General features: G+C 37.4%; 1 protein-coding gene across 2 annotated transcripts in view; it reads left to right on the plus strand.

The window, feature by feature from the left end:
- The window catches only part of EIF3E (eukaryotic translation initiation factor 3 subunit E), a 47,645-nt gene that overhangs the window by 9,656 nt on the left and 11,898 nt on the right, over positions 1-26,091 (plus strand). The window contains exons 4-10 of one of the 2 annotated variants that reach the window (XM_059671910.1): positions 917-959; positions 2,002-2,106; positions 8,726-8,851; positions 9,728-9,852; positions 22,829-22,955; positions 23,750-23,851; positions 25,404-25,513. In XM_059671910.1, the coding sequence (XP_059527893.1) occupies positions 917-959; positions 2,002-2,106; positions 8,726-8,851; positions 9,728-9,852; positions 22,829-22,955; positions 23,750-23,851; positions 25,404-25,513 (738 nt within the window). The remainder of the gene's footprint in view (positions 1-916; positions 960-2,001; positions 2,107-8,725; positions 8,852-9,727; positions 9,853-22,828; positions 22,956-23,749; positions 23,852-25,403; positions 25,514-26,091) is intronic. The other variant, XM_059671911.1, reaches the window with a different exon arrangement.

Genomic DNA, 26,091 nt, shown 5'->3' on the forward strand with positions numbered 1-26,091 from the left:
ATTACAGTCCTTATGAAAAATACTAACAAATTGGGAGGGGGACAAATTTTTATATAGGATTAATTCCTAATAGTATGTACAGTCCACATATTCCAGTCTTTGTTCTGTAAGAATGTATTCTCTATTTAAAATGTATACCCAAGATAGCAAATATAGAAACTCCTCGACATACGATGGGGTTGTGTCCTGGTAAACCCATGGTAAGTTGAAAATATCATAATTAAAAAATGCATTTAATACACTTAACCTTTCCAACATAACATATAGCCACACATATGTTGATTAAAGTCAGAATGCTTTCATTAGCCTACAATGGGGAAAAATTATGTAATACAGTGAATACACTGTAGAGTGTCAATTGTTTATTCTCATGATAGCAAGGCTATCTAGGAGCTGTGACTTAACTGCTGCTCCCCACCATTATGAGATAGTTATCACACTATATATTGCTAGCCCATGAAAAGATCAAAATTTAAAGTATGTATCATTTTTGCACCATTGCAAAGTTGAAAATTCTTAAGTCAAACCATCTCACGTCTGGGACCATATGTATCATTTTCAGTAAGTTATCACCTAAGTTGACCATTGGGCCTCACTATAAAAATAGTCAGAATGTTCTGGTTTTATTACCTAAAAACATTATCCAAGGGCATTACCATGGATGTGGTATGACAGAACACATGGTTTTCAGTTAGGACTAAAAAATCTGAAATGAATTTTAAAACTTGCAATTCTTGAGTTTATATTTCTTCAAAACATTTACTGTTCTGTTTATTTTATTCTGGAAGTCTTATTTTACTTCTGGTGTTTGGGTATTAAGGTATTTAAAGTGGCTTTATGTGGATAATAAGTTAGAAGTTGGATGTGCTTATTTTTTGTGGACTATAAAATACAGTAATTTTTGTTTTTTATTAAGGGATGGTCGGATGCTGTTTGACTACTTGGCGGACAAGCATGGTGTAAGTAGTGTCTTGAAAACTTTTATAGTTGTCATGTTATAAGGGTAATTAAAGAATAGTGCTGTATAGATAGGTTCCTTGTTCGACAAGAATATAATTTCCAGATCCATTGATTAAGTGTAATATCTGGTATGAAAATTGGTAATGATAGAAAAGTCATATACTTACCTTTAGGTAACAGAAGGTCTCAAAACTTTGGATTTATTTTTTCAGACTAATCAGATAATAATGTTTTATGTTTCTGATGGGTTAACCAATAAGTAAAGACAGAACTATATTTGAATGGGAAATGCCTTGAGTAATAAAATTAAGTAATACTTTGGCTGCCTTTTGGAATAAAGTAGATCATAACATTATCAAGGCCTTCATAAATCCCCAAATTCAGAAGTAAAGAAATGATACAGACTTTTCTAGCCATCTCCCAATCTCTTTTCCCCTGTGTTAACTCAAAGCATAAGGCATTGCATACTAGTACTATCACTTCTGTAACTTGCATTCAAGTGTTCTCTCTCATTTAACCATTATTGTAACAAGAGGCATGCTGACCACTGTGCAGAATACTTTTTCTGGTTTTCACGTAGAATGTTTAGTGGATTTATTAATGATCAGGTTTGGAGCCCTTCTCTAACATTTCTTCACTTTTTCTTGCATCAACTCTAAGAGTTGGCAAATTTTGGGGCCAAAATTAAATTTTGATCACAGAGAACAGTTTACTGTACATATTATTTGTACTGAATCACAAAACCTTACATATATCTGATAGTTATCTAAGCTCAATCACTAGCTAAGAAACACACATCAAACCTTCAGCAGCAATTCAAGTTTGTATCAATTGTAACACAGTAGGTACATTACAATTCATAATTCTTTGACGCCAGAAATATGAATGTTAAATTTACCAATTCTTAAATTTACGTTTTGAGGGCATTTATTTTTTTATGACAACTTTCAGAATACTTTCAAAGAATTGTCTTCTGCGGCATTTAAAGGAGTAAATTTTTTTTAAAATACAGTTTCAGCTTTTTTGTTTTTCGTTTTTTAGTTTAGGCAAGAATATTTAGATACACTCTACAGATATGCAAAGTTCCAGTATGAATGTGGGAATTACTCTGGAGCAGCAGAATATCTTTACTTCTTTAGAGTATTGGTAAGTAATTTTTTTCTTTGCCCTCTCTTTTATAGGATTCCCTTGGAGTTTCGAAATAATGTCTATAGATTTGGGGGGTTTTTTGTTTGTTTTGTTTTGTTTTTTGTAAGAGAACATCTATTTGGTTGCCGGGGTCCAACCCCAGCAGGTCCAGGGGTCCCCAAAGGTGTAGATGGAGTCGGCGAAGAAGGAAGGACACGGAGACAGCGTTCAGTTGATCAGCAGCCTAGCCAGGATCTCTAGCCCAGATCTCCAGCCAAGTTCTGGTCTGGATCTCCAGAGAGGTTCTGCTTAGGATCTCCAGAGAGGTTCTGTCCAGGTTCTCCAGTCAGGTTCAGTCACCAGGTTCTAGTCAGGCTCTCCTGCCAATCTCCGCAGTCAGGTTCAGTCCAGGATCCCCTGCCATGCTCTCTCGCCAGGCTCCGCCTCCAGGCTCCGAAGCCAGTCCCTGTCCAGGATCCTCCGGCATGCTCTCTCCAGCAAAGTTCTTCTGTCTCTAGAGAACGTTCTGTGTAGGTTCTGTGCCTAGGCTCTGTCTCTCTTGGTCCTGTCTTCCAAGCCCTGTGTCTTACTGTCTTGTTACATCTGTATTTATACCAGTTCATTTTAATCCTGTCAATCTCTATTACAAAGGTTAGGGCGTTTCTTATCTCCATTCCAGGGAGTAAAGATTATGTAGCTTAAGCATGATTGTTTGTAGTTAAATTGATTAACTACCCGCCTGGCACTTATTTAAGGAGTTTCATCCCCTCCCTAACTTCAGGGAAAAATCCCTACCTGGGGAAACAACCTTTCTCGGGGAGGTGACCTTGGTTAAAACACAGCGCCAAGAAGGTGAGCAAACATTAAGAGCCGTATGCCATATATGCCAGGTCCCTTGAAACAGCAAGGATGGACCGGCTCCCGGCATTTGGTAAATCACAGAGGTAGAAGAAGTAATTCCTAGAAGAGACAGTATAGGGCGGGGGGATAAAATGGACACATATGTAATACCCTTTGTAATACTTCAAGCAATAAAAAAAAAAAAAAAAAAATCCTGATTTCTGGGCCTCATCCTCCGGAAATTCTGTTTCTTTGTTATGGGGTGGGGCCACAACATTAGTAACAAAGAAGCAGAATTTCCGGAGGATGAGGCCCAGAAATCAGGATTTTAAAAAGATTTAAAAAAAAGAAAGAAAGAAAGAAATGGGCTTAGGAAACAAGTTATGGAGGTAAAGGAAGGGCCCTTGGGAGTGAGGAAACTCATGGTACTATGCCTGATGAGGGTGGAGGGGAAGGAAAAGGGAAAGGCATGGGCATGCTCACAGCTTCATTTTTTAAAAGTACCTTTCTCTAAATAAATAAAAAAAATTTAGTTTTTTTTCCAAGATTGGTTTGGAATAATATTTTTCTCTTGCTCCCATTTGTAAGCAAATTCTTAATTTGTAGGTTAGCTTGCAAGTGCATTGAAGGTAATCAGTGATGCTAAACTTGTAGTGACTTATCAGAAAATTCCATCAGTTTTACTTTGAATATTATGAAGGATTTAAGAGAGCAAAAGTTGATTACTTTGGAAATGTAAACAGCTTAAACCAGGATTGTAAAATCAGAAGGCTGATATGATTACAGGAACATGAAAAGAGCTGGTTATTCATATCATTTGTTAATGCTGGGAGTGAATTTTGAGAATGAAGATTTAGTATCATGTTAGAGTTCTAGCACAGTAAATTTATTGTTGCTGGTCAGTGAGTGAATGTGCCATTTTGCTAAGACATGGAAACTTAAGGTAACTGCTGGAAATCCAGATATGGAAACTCTTCTAGCATATCCACCCTTGAAAGCAGGTTAGTATGAAGAGCCAACTGTAATGACATGGACTTGAGCCAAAGCAGTATGCATGAACCTTTTGGGGATTAAAGAACGTGCTGCGCTGCTACAAAAAGCTTTTATCCTAACATATATACATATTCTAGTTTTAATGGTATTATTAGATTTATGTAGTATGGTTTTATAATTAAGTTTGAAATTTTCTACAAGGGATAGGTAAATATTTACAGGTTTGGGGAGTTTTTATGTTTACTCCTTTTAAATATTAAGATCCAAGTTAGTTTTCAACCTTAAAAATTTCTGGGTTACTTTTAAACTTTTACATTGCCTAACAAATCTTGTGTTGGAACTCAAATGACATGTGGTTAAGTAACTGAACACCATGATCTGAACACAAAATTAATATTTTACATTAAGAGCAGTCAACATTGGGTAATGCTTAGAAATTATGTACAATTAATTTTTAAATTGCCACAAAACATTTGAGGTAGATGGGAGTTAGTCATCTCCTGTTGGCTAACAAAGCTAAGTTTATAAATTATTTTACTTCTCTTTTTCTTTTGATTGAGATAGGCAGTACTATAAAAATCTGCATTTGTTTGAAATTTTGTTACAAGCAAAGATAAAAATCATGTTTTGGATTTGGGATGAATGCTGTTTTACTTATTTAAAATTTTTTTTCAATAGCCTTATTTCATTTCTGAATTCTTTTCTGGTGATTGGTTATTCTTTTAAATCTATGGTTAGGAAACATAAGCTATGAAAGAACCATTGTAACTATGATCTGAGATTAGAATTTGACTCTCCGAGTGACCTATTGTAGGTCAGTGTTGTATAAATTAAAGCTGTGTGACCCTAGAATCCACCTTTATTTTAAAAAGACTTGGTGGCTTTTAGAATACATCAGGAATGTTTAGATGAACCCTATTTGGAGGTGAAACTTCTTTGATTTGTGTGCTAAGAAATGCATTAATTTGAAATGATACGGTGAAGCATATTTGATAGAAGTTTTTTAACATTTCTATTTTAGAAGTTATTAACACTGTATTTTAATTTTTTTTTTAATCTGCCCTCCCTGTGACCTTTGGTCTGGTTCCAAATTATAATCCCTCTCCTCATTTAGTAGTTATTTGAAATAAATGTGATTTTAACATACAAGGACTATTATCATCTTTTTATGGGGGGTTTTTCCCCACTCAATTTAGAATTTATCTACTGTTAAGTACATGCCATTTGATTTAAAGTTACTTTTCCTTTACTTAAGAAGCTTGAGTAATGACGACTTTTAGAAGCTTTAGAACAGTGGTTCTCAACCTTCCTAATGCCACAACCCTTTAATACAGTTCCTCATGTTGTGGTGACCCCCAATTTCATTGTTACAAATTGAACATAATTAAAGCATAGTGATTACTCACAAAAACAATATGTAATTATATATGTTTTCTGATGGTCTTAGATGACCCCTGTGAAAGGGGCGTTCAATCCCCAAAGGGGTCGCGACCCACAGGTTGAGAACTGCTACTTTAGAATATTGACCGAAATTTTGGATCATATTTAGCCAGTTTGATAATATCAGTATAAAAGATGTCTATTTCATACTGACTTTCAGATACACAGTTTGATAGATTTTCTGAAATTCGAATGTATCTTGAATTGGTTGTGGTTTGGGTAACAAACATAAAATAGTATTTCCTTAAAGATGATGGCATCTTAGATTTGATGTAATTTTTGTTTTTGTTTTTTTGTTTAATCCTCACCTGACGATATTTTTTCAATGATTTTTAGAGAGAGTGAAGGGAGGGCAAAGAGGGAGAGATAAAGACAGAGATTGGTTGCCTCCACTACACACCCCGATCAGGGCCAGGGATCAAACCTGCAACCGAGATAAATGCCCTTGACTGGGAATTGAACCCTCAACCCTACAGTCCACAGGCTGACATTCTAACCGCGGAGCAAACCATCCAGGGCTGATGTAATAGTTTAATACTCAGATTTCTTTCTAAGGATCAAACATTTTATCCTTTATGACTTGAACAGTGGTTTTATGGATTTTTATAAATCAATTTTTAAATTCCAATAACTTTTGACAAATGTATATACCCATGCAAGTACCACTAAATCAAGATAAAGAATATCTCTCTTCCCCCCAGAAAGACCCTTGTGCCTCTTTGTAGTCATACCTTATCCTGGTTTATCCATTGATCTGCCTTTCATTCGTAGATTAGTTATGCCTGTTCTAGAATTTCACTAAGTGGGATGAAATATGTTAGTTTGTGCCTGGCTTATTTTGATGAGCAAGATTTTGAGATTCGCTTGTATTGTTGTGTATATCAGAAGTTTTCTTTTATTGCTAAGTAGTAGTCCATTTTATGAGTATACTATAATTTGCTTATATATTCAGCTGTTGATGAACATTTGGATCATTTTGTTTTTGTCTCTTACAAATAAAGTTGTCCTGGATATTCCGTGGTTTCATAGATATATGTCCAAATTTAATATGCAGAGTTAGTCTGTTATTTGCATGTTCTTAAAGTTTGCTAAATGTTATTGACTATGTTTGAGTTATTACTGCCATCAAAGGAAGGGTCTCAGTATAGACAGAGTCTGAATTAGATATTACTGTGATCCTCATAATGTAGACAAATACAGTACTCTGATATCATTTCTAGTTTCATCATTGGATACCATTTCCTGAGTTTTTATATCAAATGATGTTGTGATCTCTTTACATGTATTATATCATTTAGATTGTACAGCACCTGAGGTGTGTTCTGTTACTATCCCCATTTTATAGATGAGGAAGCTAAAGTTAAGACAGTTCAGCTCTTTATACTAAGTGATAGAGCCAGAATTATTGGTGGCTGGATTTCCAGTCCTGCCCATGCAATTTTATGTAACATATACTTATAATATCTAAACTAATAAAAGAGAAAAATGGTAATTGGCGTACGGCGATACCCTTTTCATTGGCTAATCAGGGCTATATGCAAATTAACTGCCAACTAAGATTGGCAGTTAACTGCCAACTAAGATTGGCAGTTAACTGCCAACAAGATGGCGGTTAATTTGCATATGTAGGCACAATGCAGGGAGGCGAAAGGGAAAGCAGGAAGAAGCCCCCTGCCACTGACAGTGACCAGAAACCCAGGGGGGAGCTAAGAGCTGGGGGGCAGGCCAAAGGCGGCCCTGGGGCCGCCTTTGCCCTGCCCCCCAGCCATGATCGGAGAATCAGGTGCCTTTTCCGCCCAGTGATAGCAGGAAGTAGGGGTGGAGCCAGCGATGGGAGCTGGGCAAGGTCGAAGCTGGCAGTCCCGGGAGCTAGGGGTCCCTTGCCTGGGCCTAAAGCGAAGCCCACGATCGCGGGGCCACTGCAGCTGCGGGTCCCCGCTGCCCGGGCCGGACGCCTAGGCCAGAGGCGTTAGGCCTGGGCAGGGGTGGAGCCTGCAACCGCGGGGAGCTGGGGGTCCCCTGCCCAGGCCTGACACCTCTGCTGGAGGCCTCAGGCCTGGTCAAGGGGCCGATCCGGTGATTGGTGATTGGAGGGTGATGAGGGTCAACTCCTCTGGCCGAGGCATCAGGCCTGGGCGGGGGCCAGAGCCAGTGATCGGGGGGAGATGGGGGTCCCCTGTCCAAGCCTGACACCTCGGGCGGAGGCGTCAGGCCTGGGCAAGGGGCAGAGCCAGCAATCGGAGGGGTCTGGGGGCAGAACCAGTGATGGGGGGAAATCAGCAAGGGGCTGATCCTGCGATTGGAAGGTGATGGGGGTCAACGCCTGAGGGCTCCCAGTATGTGAGAGGGGGCAGGCTGGGCTGAGGGACACTCCCCTCTACACACCCAGTGCACGAATTTCGTGCACCGGGCCCCTAGTATACTAATAATATGTTATAATTATACTACCGTGTAAATGCTTCATTGAAAAATTAAATTCAAAATTTTAATTTTAGGGTTATATTCTTTGTGCAATACCTTCACTTGCTTCTGCTGCTTTAGCACATCTGATCAGTCCAGAGTCTTTCTATCCAATTATCTTGCTCTGAGTGTCCTCTTTTACTCGTTTTTGTCATTTAGCACAGTCTGTATAGGTGTTTTGGTTTATTACCCTCTTCTAACAGTGGCAAGAGAAAGTAAGGTGGCCCTCAGTCCACTTTTGTAGGTTAAGACTAGAGTATAAAATTCATAGCTTCCATGATTCGAAGTTTAAATTTTGGACGAACTATACTATCCTTACATCTGTTCCCCGTCTTTAAAATGTGGATAAAACATTATTATTTACCTCTTAGGATTTTTGTTAGAATTATATGAGAAAACAAACTTTTATTGCTCAATACATATTCCTTTGATAATAATTGTCATTAACCAGTAGACCATTTTTTCTCTCCATAACCCCTTCCATTGGTGTCATCATCTGGAAAAAAATTTTTGTTCTGGAAATAATTCCTCTAAATTATAAATCAGACCCCACATCTTCACTCCACTGATTTAGCAACAAATTGCCTCTGAATCTAATGGTTTCCAAAGTTTTAGGTGCCTAAAATTTGATTAGTTGTATATAAATTATCTGAAATGGATTACACAAAAACACTGGTGTTATATCCTAGTTTTATGTTACTCTTTATTTTCTGATGTAGGCTGAATATTAAAGACCTGAGGTTTTTTTATTTTAGTATAATTAAGTTAAATGAAAGTGGTTTGAATCGGTGTGATCTAGTAAAGACTTAGATGACTGGAATTTTTGGGTAGAGAGCCACTCATATTTTAGTAGACTAGATGGATTTAGGGTATAGAATATAATTAATTATGATATCTCAAATAGGTTCCAGCAACGGATAGAAATGCTTTGAGTTCACTTTGGGGAAAACTGGCCTCTGAAATCTTAATGCAGAATTGGGATGCAGCCATGGAAGACCTTACACGGTTAAAAGAGACCATAGATAATAACGTGAGTTCAACACTTTTAGATTATTTTCTGGAATTTCTATGTGTCTTTCATACTTTTTGTGTACTTAAAAAATAGAAGAAGAAGATAAACTAAACTAAAATGTTTAGATTAGCTTCTGTTGGCCAGACATAAAAATCACAGTGGGTTGACTAGTTTCATTGAATCTCCTTGAAAGAAGCTGTCACTTTTGGCTCTTAGAGAAAAGAACTCAGTTTTCATTTTTGTTAACAACTGTACCTTTTTTATCTGTATCAGTGAAAATTCCACAATACTGTTAGTGCCATCAATTATTTAAAGTCCTATCCAGAAGATGACTGTTTTCATCTATGATGCTTAATAAAACTACATCTTTTGGAGTGCTTATTAGTTCATTTCTTACTTTTAAAATATTTTCTGAAATAACTGTAATTTACAGCCTCTGTACAAATGGCTTAGTGGACATTATTGATTCTGTCTCTGAAAATGAGGAAATTTTAATTTTGAGGGTCATACAGAGTAGTGGTCTAGATAGTGGTCGGCAAACTCATTAGTCAACAGAGCCAAATATCAATACGACGATTGAAATTTCTTTGGAGAGCCAAATTTTTTAAACTTAAACTATATAGGTAGGTTCATTGTTATTAACTTAATTAGGGTACTCCTAAGGCTTAGGAAGAGCCACACTCAAGGGGCCAAAGAGCCGCATGTGGCTAGTGAGCCGCAGTTTGCCGACCAAGGGTCTAGGAGATTGAACTTTGATCATAATAACCCTACTTAGCACATGCCTCAGGAAATTTTCATTTTTAACTAAAGTTTTGAGATGAGCAGTATTCATTCATTGCCTTGCCTCTTTCTCATATATTAATATTTCCTATGTGTACTTTTTAAACCCTTTAGTCTGTGAGTTCTCCTCTCCAGTCTCTTCAGCAGCGAACATGGCTCATTCACTGGTCTCTGTTTGTTTTCTTCAATCACCCCAAAGGGCGCGATAATATTATTGATCTCTTCCTTTACCAGCCACAGTAAGTTAATTTCACTATATAATTTTGGTTTTAATTATATGAAATTATATACTTCTCCCTAACATTTGAATTTGTTGCCATTCCCCCCGACCCCCCCTCATGTGGTACATGTACTTGTTAATTTAAAAAGCTTATTTGTGGGGGGATCACTTTGTAAATTATATGTGTCTAACCACTATGCTATATATCTGAGACTAATATAAAATAATACTAAATGTCAACTGTAATTGAAAAAATAAAAATTTAAAAAATGGTTAAAAAAAGAAAAAGCTTATGCAACTCTTAAGGAAGTAATTTAATAAAAAGTACACTCTAAGCTCTCTAAAGTGCTATTTATGTTTGGTCCCTGAACCAACACCATAAGTATCATGCAGAGTCTTGGGCCTTACCCTAGGGCCTAGAATAAGCTTGGGGAATGTCTGACCTGCTGGCCATTGGTGTGGTCCTGCCAAAGCAATATGGTGAGTTATTTGAATGTTTGACCAAATATAGCAGGCTAATTTTTGCGTTGATAATTTTATATAGAATGAGAATGTTATAAATATCCACATGGCCTTTGTGGCAGAAAAAAGGTTCCCCACCCCTGCCCTAGAGAAACTAAATGTATTTTAAACAAGATCCGAGGTAATCCATCTATACATTAAAGCATTAACATTAAGGCTCTAGGCCAGCGGTTCTCAACCTGTGGGTCGCGACCCCTTTGGCGGTTGAACTACCCTTTCACAGGGGTTGCCTAAGACCATCCTGCATATCAGATATTTACATTACGATTCATAACAGTAGCAACATTACAGTTATGAAGTAGCAATGAAAATAATTTTATGGTTGGGTCACAACATGAGGAACTATATTTAAAGGGCCAGAAGGTTGAGAACCAATACTCTAGGCCATATTATTTGGAAGGAATATATACATTCCAGGAGCATCTCTTCTATATTATCTTTGGTTGATCATCCAGATTTTGGTGGCAAGAAATTTAGTGTTTTACTTTTAGGTAGAAATTTAAAAAAAAATTTATTCCTACTTTTGAAATCAGTGCCTCTGAATTTTCTGCCCATTATTTCCTGTTTGTTTTTTTTTTTTAATATGTTTTTATTGATTTCAAAGAGAGGAAGAGAAATGGAAAGAGAGATAAAACATCAGTGGTGAGAGAGAATCATCCATCAGCTGCTCTCTGCACACCCCCTACTGGGGATTGAGCCCACAACCCGGGTATGTGCCCTGACCGGGAATTGAACTGTGACGACCTGGTTCATGGGTCGATGCTCAAACACTGAAGCATACTGGCCGGGCATGCCCATTATTTCTTATTTGGTTGGAACAACTGAAAATAAGTCTGTTTTAAGAAAATATTTAAGATATTTGAGGATAATTTTGTGTTATCTATCCTTTCATACTAAATATGTTTTTATCAAGCAATAGTTTTTTGGATTCTTTAGTATTTTAGTTGTTGCCCTTAGTTAATCGCCTCTTTATCTATAGCCTTCTTAAAATCTTGATTTTTAAAATTGAAATCATATCCTAGGATTATTAGAGCTAAGCTTTATAAATTATAGTGGCAATATTTTTGCCTCTATTCCAGTGTTAAATTTCACACCTGGTTTTCATTCAATTTGTTGGGAAGGATAGGTAGAAAACCTTGCCTCACACAAATGTATTGGGGAAAGAGGTGTTTTTAAATAGCCTTTTTCAGATAATTGTGAATATTGTTTCTGACGATATACCAAAACTCTACAGGTAGTAGTTTTGTAAAGGTTACTGTAATGTGGTACCTGAAACCATATTCAATTTTTGGATTCTAAACTAAACTGGTATTTTAAAATGTATTGATTGGCCTTGCACTTCAAATGGGTCTTTTACCTGTGCATGATTTATAACATTATGCATTGGTTGTTTGGGAGATACTGGTTCACTGAGATAATAGATATTCCAGATATCTCACATTTTGACATTACATAATACTGAAAAATCGCGTTCATTAATATCACTACTAATGCTATTAGAGAGGCTTCAGGTATTGGAAATAGTCAAGCTCTTGGTGACACACGCAAATTTTCCAAAATTCTATTTTTTGAAAGCTCGGATTTTATCCTATGTTTTATTTGAAGGATAGGCTCACTTTATTTTCTAGAAAGTTTCTTCCAAATGCTCAAACCTAAGTAGCTTTGGTTTGTCATTTTTTTCAAGTTAAAATAGCATTCTGTGAGAAAAGCAGCTAGCTCAGCTTGCAACTAACTCAGTTAATACAGATACTTTTCAACTTAAGAACCATGGCACCAAAGTACAAAGCTTTATATATACTTCCCATTTAGTCTTACAGAATATTAAAAAGATAAGCATGCAAAGTTGGAGTTGTTAAAAATTAATAGTTTTTACTGCCTAATCAAGGACATAATTGAAATCCTTTTTTTTAAACTGCAAAAGTGTAGTGGTGAAAAATAACCATGACTACTAGTATAGTATGATGGCACTATCTTTATTTGTGCTAAGGTTACCAGAAGATTTTGTTTGTTTATAATTCACTGATTTTAGTCACTTTATCAAATGGTGCAGCAATTACCATAAATCAGTTGTTGAGCATTTTCATCTGCCAAAAAAGAAGAACCCTTGTACCTATTTTTTAATAACAAAAACAGCCTGTTAGAAAAATATGGAAAAGAAAACTACTCAGTAGTATGACAGCTTTCAGTTTCCCCCAAAATATTGTGCTTACTGTTTCCACTTGCTATAGGGTCAGGTTACCATTATATTTTCTTTCTCATTAGTAATGTCTTCATGGCTTATTTTGATTTTGCGTGATTCAGACTTTTTTTCATATGAAAATATACTCAGTTGGCTTGATAGATAATTGCTTTCATCCATTTTCCTGGATTGCGTATTCTTTAAGTAGAATAATTACGTAGCTTGTAATTGACCTGTGTATGTGTTTTTCAGTAGTCTCTGATAGATAATAGAAATTAATGGGAAAGGTATCATAGTCTTCTACTAATACAATTTAATGTGATTCATAGAGTATGTGTTAAATTAATAATTTATATAGGTTATTATTTCAGGCTTTTTTAAAAATAAAAAAAATACTTTGGAGATAAATTATACTTTTGTCCTTGAAGTGAAAGTTTAGATGCACCTGCAGGTTAAAGTCTCTTACATCATATATATTACCATTTCTGTCATAATTATTCTAAATCTAAAATGGAGATGATTAACACATTTGAAAAATGTTGAACTTTTAAATGTAATATAATACATAAGATAAGGTATCAGGTGTAAGATAGAGCAGTGTTCATAGGCTATTAGAGATGAGGGTTGGCCACAAAATGTAGATGTTATTAGGGAAAAGAATGCATTTGTAATACAATGCCCTAGTTACTCTCCAATTTTAAAAGAAAAAGATTTAAAGTTCAGTTAGCACAAGAGTGTTTGTTTTCTAAATAAAATTTCAAGTTTTATTAGATAGTGTCCCAAATTTATCCTTGACTAACCTTTCTGCCTCCCCCACCTCCACTCCTGTATTTTCTAATTGTTCCCGATCTTTTTGATGCTGGTATCTTGCTATAGCTTAGGGTGACCGCTAAGATCCCCATCTAAAAATTTATCCTCTAAAGTTCTACTAAGTATTCTCCCCCTTTTTGTTCTTTTAGCTTGTCTTTCTGGAAATGCCTTTTTCTTCTTTGTACCTATCCAAAGTCTGCCTGTTTTTTAAGAAAATGACTTTATTCATGAAGTCCATTATATTGTGTCTACCACATATTTGGTATTTAATTACGTAATGCCTTTAAATGAAAATCTTAACAATTGCCTTATCTCCCCAAAGAGATTATAAGTGTATTCAAGGACAGAATTTTTATTCTTCTTTTAACATCCTGCACATAATAGATACTTACATATTTTTTATTTGGGGGCATATTTTGTCTTATCCTTTGATTACTAAATATTCTGGCTTGCTATTAGAAAGCTGTAAAGAAACTTCTATAAAATTGCACAATTGGAGCAGGATTGTGCCAGAGAAAATATAAACTAAAATAATTTTACTGACCTATCGTAATATAACTTCAGAATGCAATAAATACAGAGGCTCTTATTTAAAAGAAAAAATAATAAAATTAGATTTCAAATATAGGATCAGTATAGTTCTTACATGGTTTATAACCCAAACAACACAAGAAATAGTGTAAGAACATTTAACTAGGTACAAATAATTGTACATGCTAAACAAATGGTAAGTTTAACATCTGTCAGTGAGACCTTGAGAAGTTAGAAGAGTCCAGTGAAGAAGAAATTGATCTGGTCTGTAAATTTCAAGTGACAGTGAAGAAAGGAGATGATAAGAAAGCGAAATAGAGCAAAAGAGCACAATGGTCTTGTGTAGGCTGTTAACCACCTCTGTGGTTTTGCTTGTATTTTAACTAAATATATAATTATTGATCGTACCAGAATGTGAACTAAGATAACTTCACAAGAATCACCCTTAATCCCCACTCCCCTCCTTTATGTACTTATCTATGTACATACTAGTACATGCACTGTGCATGCGCCATGGAAGGTAGGGAGCTCTGCCATCTTTGGAAGTCAAGGGCCATGTTAATGCTGTGTACCAGGGGTCTGCAAACTATGACCATGGACTAATACATCTGGCCTACTGCCTTTTATGGCTTATAATACAAGAATGGCTTTTACATTTGAAATTGTTGGGGGAAATGAAAAAAATGTTGTGTGGCATGCAAATTACATGAAATTAAAGTATTTTTAAACATTTGTATTGATTTCAGAGAGGAAGAAGAGGGAGAGGGAGATAGAAATATCAATAATGAGGGAGAATCATTGATTGGCTGCCTCCAGCACATCCCATGCTGAGAATTAAGCCTGAAATCCAGGCATATGCCCTGCCTGCCAGTGGAACCCTGACATCCTGGTTCATAGGTTGACACTCAACCACTGAGCCTCACTGGGTGGGCGAAATTAAAGTTTTAGTATTTTAGAATCCAAAAACTTTTATAAATTTTTATTTGAACATAGCCACACTCATTATTCTACATGCACTAGTCCCACCCCCCATCCATGGGGGATATGTTTCAAGACCCCCAAGTGAATACCTGAAACTAAATATTTGAACCCTTTATAATGTTTCCTGTACGTACATACCTATGGTGAAGTTTAATTTATAAATTTAGGTAAGAGATTAATGACAATAATAAAAAAATAGAAAAATTATAACAATCCTATCTAAAAATAGACAAACATGGTAATTAACCATACCTCCGACACCCTTCCCATTGGCTAATCAGGGTGATATGCAAATTAACTGCCAAGATGGCAGCTGGCAGCCAGGCAGCTGAAGCGAACAGGAAGCTTGCTTGCTCCAATGATGGACGAAGCCAAGGTTCCCCGCCTGCCGCTGCCGGCCTCGAAGCTGCACTCTAAGAAACAATGTTGCAATTATACAAGCTAAACAAACCCCAGAAACCTGCTTTCAGCCAGCCAGGCCTCAGAGCTGGAGCTGCAACAGTGTTTCAATTATAGAAGCCAAACAAACCCAGATACCTGCTTTCAGCAGCCGAGGTCTCAGAGCTGGAGCGGAGCCTCAGAGCTAAAGACGGCTCTCAGCTCCAGTGACAGCCATAGAAGGTAAATAAATCCCAGAATAAAAAAGAAAAAAAGGAGAGGTTGGGAGCTTCAGTCACCCGCCAACCTGAAAACAGCCCTCAGCCACTCATCCAGGCTGGCCAGGCACCCAAGCGGGACCCCCACCCTGATCCGGGACACCCTTCAAGGCAAACCCCCACCCATGCACCAGGCCTCTGTCCTATATAGTAAAAGGGTAATATGCAAACTGACCCTAACAGCAGAACGACTGGGAATGACTGGTCACTATGACACATACTGACCACCAGGGGGTAGACGCTCAATGCAGGAGCTGCCCTCTGGTGGTCAGGGCGCTCTCACAAGGGAGGAGCTCTGCTCAGCCACAAGCCAGGCTGACAGCTGCCAGCACAGCGGTGGTGGTGGGAGCCTCTCCCGCCTCCTCAGCAGTGCTAAGGATGTCTGACTGCAGCTTAGGTCTGCTCCCTGCTGGCAAGTGGACATCCCCCAAGGGCTGCCGGGCTGCCAGAGGGATGTCTGATTGCCATCTTAGGCCCAATCCCCCGGGGAGCGGGCCTAAGCCAGCAGGTAGTCATCCCCTGAGGGGTCCCAGACTGTGAGAGGGCACAGGCCGGGCTGAGGGACCCCTCCTCTCCCCCCCTTAGTGCACAAATTTTTGTGCACCGGACCTCTAGTCCTATCTAATAAAAGAGTGATATGCAAATATGGCCGCTCCCGGTTGGACACAAGATGGCCGACAGGGGAGGACAGTTAGGGGTGACCAGGCCAGCAGGGGAGGGCATTTAGGTGTCGATCAGGCTGGCCGTGGAGTGGTTAGGGGCAATCAGGCAGGCGAGCAGTTGGGAGCCAGCAGTCCTTGATTGTGAGAGGGATCCCAGATTGGAGAGGATGCAGGCTCCGCTGAGGGACACACACCACACCCCCTGTGCACGAATTTTGTGCACTGGGCCTCTAGAGAGGGATATGCTAATTAGTCACAACCAATATGCAAATTGACTGCTCCAACACAATAATGAGATTGATTTGCTAATTGGTCACGACCAGTATGCAAATTGACCATCAGTCCAGCACACAAGATGGCTGCCCCCATGTGGTCAAAGATGGCCTGCAGGGTAGGGCATCAGGCCAGCAGGGGAGGGCAATTGGGCGGACAAGGCCTGCAAGTGAGAGCATTTGGGGGCAACCAGGCCTGCAGAAGAGGGCAGTTAGGAGCAATCGGGCTGGCAGGGGAGCAGTTAGACATCGATCAGGCTGGCAGGGGAGTGGTTAGGGGCCATCACACAGGCAGGTGAGTGTTTGGGGGCCACCAGTCCTGGATTGTGACAGGGCTCCCAGATTGGAGAGGGTTCAGGCTTGGCTGAGGGACACATACACCTGTGCATGAATTTTGTGCCCTGGGCCTGTGGTCAACACTAATAAAAGAGAAACATGCAAATCTGTGTCACTCCACTACGCCCACCATCCAATCAGATGAGTATGCAAATTAACCCAACAAAGATGGCGGTTAATTTGCATACACAGGCACGGAGTGAAGACTGAAAAGGCTTGGCTTCTCCGCTGAGGCCGCAGCAAAGAAGCCAAGCCTTGTGCAGCCGCAGCAGAGAAGCCAAGCTTCCACGGAGCTGGAGGCTTGGGTTGCCCTCGGCGATGGAGGAAGCCAAGCTTCCCACCTTGGCTGCCGCTCAAGGGAGAGAACAACACGCAGGCACTGCCAGGAGCCTGAGAGATCAACACAGGGGCGCCTGCTCCAAGCCTCCATGGTGTTGCTGGGGGCAGGCCCCCAGTGGACACACATACACACACATACACAGTGCCTTCTCCGAGCCTCCGATGTGGCTGGGGGCAGGCCCCCAACGGGGACACACACACACACACACACACACACACACACACACACACACACACACGGGGCGCCTGCTCCGAGCCTCTGTTGCCATCAATAGGACATCCACTGAGGGCTCCCGGACTGTGAGGGGGCAGGCTGGGCTGAGGAACACACACACACACACACACACACACACACACACACACACACACACACACCCCAGTGCACAAATTTCGTGCACCGGGCCTCTAGTATATGTAATAAAAGCTATGTGAATGGTTTTAGGACCATTGTTAAGTAAAATAAGGGTTACCTGAAGGCAAACACTGCAATACTACAGCTGGATCTGAGTTGGCTACCAATTGTCTAATGTGTAGGCAAGTACTGTATACACCCAGGCGTGGGCAAAAGTAGGTTTACAGTTGTGAGTACATGAAACAGAGTTGATTCTTATCAATTACTGTATTTTCCATATGAACAACCCTGTATACAGTGTGACTATGTTAGACCAAGAAATGCAGCACTTTGTGGGCAGGATGGAGCATAACAGCTTGAGATTTTATAACAATACTTAGAACTTGCAATTTAAAACTTAGGAATTATTTCTGGAATTTTTCATTTAATATTTTTGGATTATGATTGACTACAGGTAACTGAAACTGTGCAAACCAAAATCATGGATAAGGGGGTTCTTGCTGTGTTGTCTTTGGCAGCTTTTGAAGGTATGGCAGAGTTGAGTTGTGACAGAGATATATATTGTTACACTCTCCTTGCCTCACAGTTACTGCTCTGTGCACTATAAATCCCAGAGTTGCCACATACCTAGACAGTAGTTTCAAGTGCTGTTTATCACCACACTGCTACGTTTTGTTTTATTATTAGTGCATACTCATCCTGTCAAAGCAAGAAATGTGCTTTTAAGCCACAATGGGGTAGAAATTATTTTGTCTCGAATTAGAAAGCAAAGCATTGAATTATCATTGTAGGTATGCTGAAAGGATACAGTATACATCCACATTACCGGACTGTAAGCGCTCATTATAATATTCCCACTTACAGCAAAGCAACTGTCAGAAAAATTGGGAAATTTAAAATAATATCTTATCAGCAAAATTTCCTCATAAAAATTAATGAAAATGAGGCTTTAACCAAAGTAAATTTCTGAGTGGCTCTTTTGTTAGTCAAGTAAAGAATGCCATTTTCTAATAGTGATTCTGTTTCATGTTCAATTGCAGCAGCCAAAGAAATAGGTCTAGAAAAAATAAACAAGTTAAAAATTTGATGAGGACAGTTTCAGGGTTGAAAATATTGGGAGCAACATCAATAATCAATTAAAAAACAATGCATATGATTTTTAGTGGTTTTCTTTGGCTCTTGATGAGTCGGTGGATGTTACCAATATGGCTTAGTTGTTAATTTGAGGAATCTAGTGGAGTGACTGAAGAACATGTCTCTATGATAGTCTTCTGTGGAAAACCTATAGGTGAAATATTTTTAAAGTTAAGAAAAATACTAATTTAATACAGCCTGAAATGGAATTGGCTAAGTTGTGCTAAAACTTTTGGTGGTAAATATGTATGAAGAAGAAAAAGGCATAGTTGATCTAATTTACAAAGCTTGTGAGGTATTCAGAGCTTATCATTATTGATTGTATTACTTATCACAATGTACTTTTTGGAAAATACTTGAATCTGTGTTTTATTGAACCACAGTGAGCTTATTTACTCTTGTAGAGTTAACTGTTACCAATCCATTAATTTCTGTCAGAAATACAAATAGAGCCCTAACTGGTTTGGCTCAGTGGATTAGAGTGTCTGCCTGAGGACTGAAGGGTCCCAGGTTCGATTCCGGTCAAGGGCATGTACCTTGGTTGAAGGCACATCCCCAGTAGGAGATGTGCAGGAGGCAGCTGATCGATGTTTCTCTCTGTCATAGATGTTTCTAAATCTCTATCCCTCTCCCTTCCTCTCTGTAAAAAATCAATAAAATATATATTAAAAAAAATAAAATAACGTTTACAAAAAAAAATACAAATAGAATATCTTGATTTTTCCCTACTATACAGCAATTGGATGGCTTCACAATGACAAACTTTAATTGTGACATTTTTGAGCTTGAGGTGAGATTGGAAATTTTCTGAACAAGAAAAGTAGCACTCAACCACTATTATCATGCCCTGAATGGCTCTATAAATTAATTTTTGTTATAGCCTAGATAATGTTTATTAAAATTCAACCTAAAATTACAAAGTAAAATAGTACTTATACTGTAACTAGAGGCCCAGTGCACAAATTCATGCACCAGTGGGGTCCCTTGACCTGGCATGCAGGATAGGGCCAAAACCAGCTCTCCAAGGGACCCCACCGGTGCATGATTAGGACCAGGAAGGGACACAGGAGGTTGGCCAGCCAGGGAGGGACCACGTGGGGGAGGGCTCCAGGGCATGGCCAGCCCATCTCACTCAGTCCCTATCAGCCCAGACCCCAGCAGCAAGCTAATCTACCCGTCTGAATGTCTGACCCCTGGTAGCCAGTGCACGTCATAGCGAGCAATTGAGCAGCCTTAGCATATCATTAGAATATTACACTTTGATCGGTTGAACAGACAACCGGACACTTAACATACTAGGCTTTTATTATATTATAAGTCGGTGGATGTTACCAATATGGCTTAGTTGTTAATTATAGAGGATAGTCATTTTGATGACAATTAACAAGTGTCTAGCCACTTTATATATTTTTCATTCTTTCAAAGGTTAAAAGAACATGAGCCCTAACTGGTTTGGCTTAGTGGATAAAGCATTGGCCTACAGACTGAAAGGTCCCAGGTTCAATTCCAGTCAAGTGGACATGCCTGGGTTGTGGGCTCAACCTTAGTGGGGGACATGCAGGAGGCAGCCAATCAATGGTTCTCATCATGTTTCCCTCTCCCTCTCCCTTCCTATCTGAAATCAATAAAAATATATTTTAAAAAAATTTTAAAGAAATATTCCCACACAAAATTTCAGCAGATATATTTTTTGAGCCCAAAAAACAATTCCAGAAAGTTTTAGACCTCATTTTAATTACAAAAGGAAGTTTCCATATTTAAAATTCATTAAACTGTGAAGTTAAATTAGAAGTGATTCATTTGCAATATAATGATATATTAAAAGGCAATATCAAAAGAACAATTTAGCAGAATTGCGCAAATTTTTGCCAAGTTACGAATATGCTAAATTAAAAGCATATGTTTGTTCATTGATAGCCATATTTGGTGGTACTGATGTTCTTGAAAAACATTTTTAAGTATCAAATATGTATAATCTCATACAGATCATCATTAACAGATCAACAGTTGGAATAAATTTTCGTGATAGGAGTCTCTAACTTTTGAACCCAATTAAATGAAGTTATCCTCAGTAAAGAAATTTAATTCTTCTCATTAGTAGACCTATATTTAAAAATTTGCTACTAAACTATTATATTTTTAATTTTTCAATAAAATACGTTGGAGATTTAATTTCTTTTTATATAAGTGCCTGCATAATGTCCTCAAATTTGCTCTCTTGGTCTGCAAACCCTAAAGTCTTCATTATCTGGCACTTTACTAGTAGTATATGCATTTTGCTAACCTCTGCTATATACTCACAGAAAGAGAGAGATGATTTCCCAAGGAACTCATTCTCCAAAAAAAAAGAAAAGAAAATGAAGATCTTTGGGTACAATAATATTAAAATTAGGAAAAGTAAAAATAAATGTTTAATGTCATATACAATGAATTTAGTTTTTGTAATACTATATGAACAAATATATGAATGAGTTCCCTAAGTGCCCACTAAAATTACCTACTTCAAAACTGATACTAAGAGCAATAATCATGCTTTCCTGAACTTGTATATGAGATGTCTGGCAATAGTGTAGAGACATACAATTGTTCTGAACCAATAGTGCAATTTAAAATTTTTTGCCTGAATCTCAGTCTTAATTTTTCAGATAATAAAACTTTTAGCTGATTTGTTTAATTATCTTTTCCTAGAAATTGTTTTATTCTTGAATAAGTGTTGATTCTTTTTATACCCTGTCTTGTTTGGAAGGAATATAAGGTGGAGTGGAACTAGATATTATTTTGAGATGTTGTTAGATTCTAGGGTCCTCTAAAGAGTTCAAACAGTCCTGACCAGTTTGGCTTAGTGGATAGAGCGTCGACCTGCGGACTGAAGGGTCCCAGGTTTGATTCCGGTCAAGGGCATGTATCTTGGTTGCAGGCACATCCCCAGTAGGGGGTGTGCAGGAGGTAGCAGATCGATGTTTCTCTCTCATCGATGTTTCTAGCTCTCTATCCCTCTCCCTTCCTCTCTATAAAAAAAATCAATGAAATATTTTTTTTTTTAAAAAAAGAGTTCAGGTAACATTTTATGGGGAATCTACAATACAATATATAAAGATTTACTAATATTACAGGGCAACTTGGAAGATCAGGCAACTGAGCTTGACCTTAACGGATGGCTAGAATTTAAGTTTCAGAGTTTTGTATTTGTAAGAGCAATCCATGTGGAGGGAGGTGTAAGTAAGGAAAGCAGAAAGCAGTCAATGATGGTTTGGTGGGAGATGGATGTGGATGGGTACTTTGGGGCTTGAATATTCAGCTAAGAGGAATGGACTTTAATGACAAATATTTATTTTTATTTCTTTATTGATTTCAGAGGGAGGGAGAGGGAGAGAGAGATACAAACATCAGTGATGAAAGAGAATCATTGAACGGCTGCCTCCTGCACACCCCCCCACCAGGGATCGAGCCTGCAATCCAGGCACATGCCTCCGGCTGGAATCGAATCCAGGACCCTTGAGTCCTCTATCCACCGAGCCAAACCGGCCAGGGCTACTGACAAATATTTCTAAGCTTGTCATAGTGTTGGATAAAAATTGGGGAGCTATTTAAGAAACCTTGAGCAGAAGAAATGCTAGGTATAACAGAGAGTGTTCAGTTGCAGATAGTCAGAATAGCTGGATTTGCTAAATCTTAACCAAGACCAGTTGACATTTGTCTTAACATGTAGTCCTTTTTTTCTAATTACCAGTACTGCCCGTTTAACCAAAGCCCTGTAATACTGTAATAGTTTCTTTCTTTCTGTAGTTTCCAGTCTTTCATTTTCTGAATATTTTAATTTGTATAAATGCCTGTTTTTCTGATTATGATGAGTAATTTGCACATAGAAATTTTTCACATATTTGTTCTAGGTGAATAACTGAAAGTCATTGCTTAGTCTTTTGGAATAGACTGGTGGCATATATAGGGTCTTCCAAAATAACTTTTACGCAACAGTTATAATAGGGTTATCTACCTTTTAAGTGAGTCTCACTCCAAATTGGGCAGTATCAACTGGCATTTCCTTGGAGGAGGTGACCTTTATAGTATTCATTCTTCAGTGTTTGTAATCTTAGATTGCTTAAACAGTACAATGTAATGGGCTGTTTGAGTGTTTCCTTTTAAGCACTTAATATATGATTATAGGTCTAGAAAAACTTGGTAAGTTATTAATATTAAATAGCCTTTGTATTTTTACCTTAGGTATCTTAATGCAATTCAGACTATGTGTCCACATATTCTTCGCTATTTGACTACAGCAGTCATAACAAACAAAGATGTTCGAAAACGCCGGCAGGTCCTAAAAGATCTAGTCAAAGTGATTCAACAGGTAAAAACTTAAATCTGTATTGATTTCTTTTTTTTTTTTAATATGCCTTTTTTTCCCCCAAGAACTACTCATTTTAAGGTAAAGATGTTTTAAAAATAGGAGGAAAGTATACATGAAGAAGAGCCCAAGAGTCCCAAATGGATATTTACTATCTTTAAGCTCAAGATATAATGTTAGATGTGGTATGAATGATACTGTTCTCTGCTAGGTGGATATTTAATATACACTGTATATTAGTGTTGCTCTTACTGCAAAGAGTGAAAGATCTGGAGCCTAGAACTGTTTGTTGGGAGGTCACTGTCTGCATAATTTCAGAGTAATGGCCTTTACATTGACTACAATAGTAGTTTCCAAGTTGTGTAACAGCTGCGGCCCTATTCGTTCATTTAGTGAGTCTCTCAACAGTCACTGTGAGTTAGAAAAGAACCTAAATATTTACTTGACATAAGAATAAATTAAATTTAAAAATGCAATTTCCTTCAGTAGGGTGTAAATACTATTATACTTGGGTAAGTTCATCACTGTAAGGGATACTTGTGGGATCAGAGGAATTTGAAAGCTTTTAGGATGGTTCTAGGATGAGAATTTAGAGAACTTGGTCTGGAAGGCATTAAAAGCTTAAGGTGTGGCCTGGAATCAGGATACAAGCAATTGCTTTGAGAAGATAAATACTAGGTAATTTGCTAGAAATTAATGGGAACGGAGGAGAAAATAGGAAGATTGGGATAGTCTAGGGACAATCTACCAAACAATGTTGAATTAGATCCAGTTTGACCTTTGACTTTATTTTACAGGAGTCTTACACATATAAAGATCCAATTACAGAGTTTGTTGAATGTTTATATGTTAACTTTGACTTTGATGGGGCTCAGAAAAAGCTAAGGGAATGTGAATCTGTAAGTATGAATTTTTTCTTATACATTAATAGCATTCTTAAATTTTTATGTATTGTAAGAATTAACCTTGCAGTGTTTTATTAAAGTAATTCTATCAGGAATGTATATTAATCTTAAAGTGGCATATTTTTTAGAAATGTGCTGGTATGAAAACATTTTTAATGTTGTTGCCATGTGTGTATCCTTTTAGTTAGGACAGCTTGTTAAACATTGAGTGTATTATAAATTCACACATACACCCATAATTCCATGTCTTATCCTGAATAAGTAAATATGTGAAATATTTAATATCTATGGGCAAGGTTGTTTGGAATTGCATATCACAACTATGAGTCCTAATTTGTTTTGTAAGTGGGCCTATTTTTAGAAATTTTCACGATTATATTTAACATTTGCTATAAATCAGGCAAGCTAAAAGTGTGATTTTTATAACTATAGTTTCTTCTCTTGGGTAGTGCAAACTAAAGTACCCTCAGAGCAACTGAAAGAGTTAGGTTTATGGGTATGTTGTTTTTCTTTTAATTAAGTTAGTTTTGAAGTTTTAACAAGTTAAACTAAGAATTTATCTATTAAATGCGTTTACCAAATCCACAAGTTACTATATGTCCATTTCATTTTTGAACCCGAATATTAGCACAATGATGGACCAAATATGTTGAAGGACTAAGATTCCTTTCTCTAAGAAAGAGAAAATTATCATGTAAATATACCTTCTGAGGTGATTTTCAAACTCTGGACAAAATTTAAATTAGAATCTAGTGTAATATGTGTTCATATAGTCATCAATATTACTAACATGTCATATAGCATTATTAAGTATTTCTGTGTATCTTATATTAAGTATCTAGGCCTTGCTAAGACAGAGGAGCACTTGGTTACTATTAAAATGTTCTCTTTTGCCGAAACCGGTTTGGCTCAGTGGATAGAGCGTCGGCCTGCGGACTGAAAGGTCCCGGGTTCGATTCCGGTCAAGGGCATGTACCTGGGTTGCGGGCACATCCCCAGTAGGAGATGTGCAGGAGGCGGCTGATCGATGTTTCTCTCTCATTGATGTTTCTAACTCTCTATCTCTCTCCCTTCCTCTCTGTAAAAAATCAATAAAATATATTTAAAAAAATAAATAAATAAATAAAATGTTCTCTTTTAATTATGATACCATCCCTTGGATATTTTTCCTTTGTAGATTTACAAATCTATTAACTATCACAGAAATATGCATATCTTTGCTTCATTCATAACTATTTGAAATAACTGGAAAAGATATGCTATCTATAGAGCATTTATGTAGGAGAATGGACAGTACAAAGCTAATTTGTCACAATATTGTTCAAATCATCACTGGAACAAGGAAACATTGCAGTTCTTACGTCTTTTTCTTATAGCATTTACTTGTTTAACTTATATTAGAAGCTTCAATATAGTGTGCCAGAAAGTGTTGTGTAGAACTTGTGATCATAGATGAGAGAATTCTAGTGAATAGGAACAATTAGTAAGGCAAACAAAGTTAATGAGTCAAGTGCCATTAATTTTTTTCTTCATTTTATACACATAGGTGCTTGTGAATGACTTCTTCTTGGTGGCTTGTCTTGAGGATTTTATTGAAAATGCTCGTCTCTTCATATTTGAGACTTTTTGTCGCATCCACCAGTGTATCAGCATTAAGTAAGAACATCCTGATTTGATTTGTATTTTATACTTTTAAATTTCTAGAAATTGCCATTTATTGTAAAGTACACTTAATAGGATTCTAGTTAATTGAATTTTTTTTTGCTTTAGAAGAAAAAGGAAACAGTCTGATAGAGATTAAAAATTGTAACTTTTGTTTGAATTCTGGGTTAACAGACTCAAAAATATCTTTAGCTTCTGTGTGTGGCACAACGTGATTTTTGAAAATGATAACTTCAAGGCAATGTTATTTATCAGTTACTTTTTTAAAAAGACTACTATAATAGGAAGAAAAGAGGAGAATATAGTTTTAGAGTGGTTTTCAGCAGGAGTTCAAATAAGGATTTAGCCCTTAGTAAATCGGAAATATTCTTGAAAGACCACATTTGGTAATCATTTCAGTTAATTGAGTTTGTTTTATTTGATTATATATTTGAATTCTTATATAGTAAACTCCAATGACATCTTAAAATGTTGAAACATGGAAAAATTATGGTGAATTTTAGTTGAAATGTTCTCTATTGTGTGAGAAAAGTATGGGGGGGGGGGAATGTGAAACTTACATAACCTATTAG

The sequence above is a fragment of the Myotis daubentonii genome, chromosome 17 (genome assembly GCF_963259705.1).
Source record: "Myotis daubentonii chromosome 17, mMyoDau2.1, whole genome shotgun sequence".
Lineage (NCBI taxonomy): Eukaryota > Metazoa > Chordata > Mammalia > Chiroptera > Vespertilionidae > Myotis > Myotis daubentonii.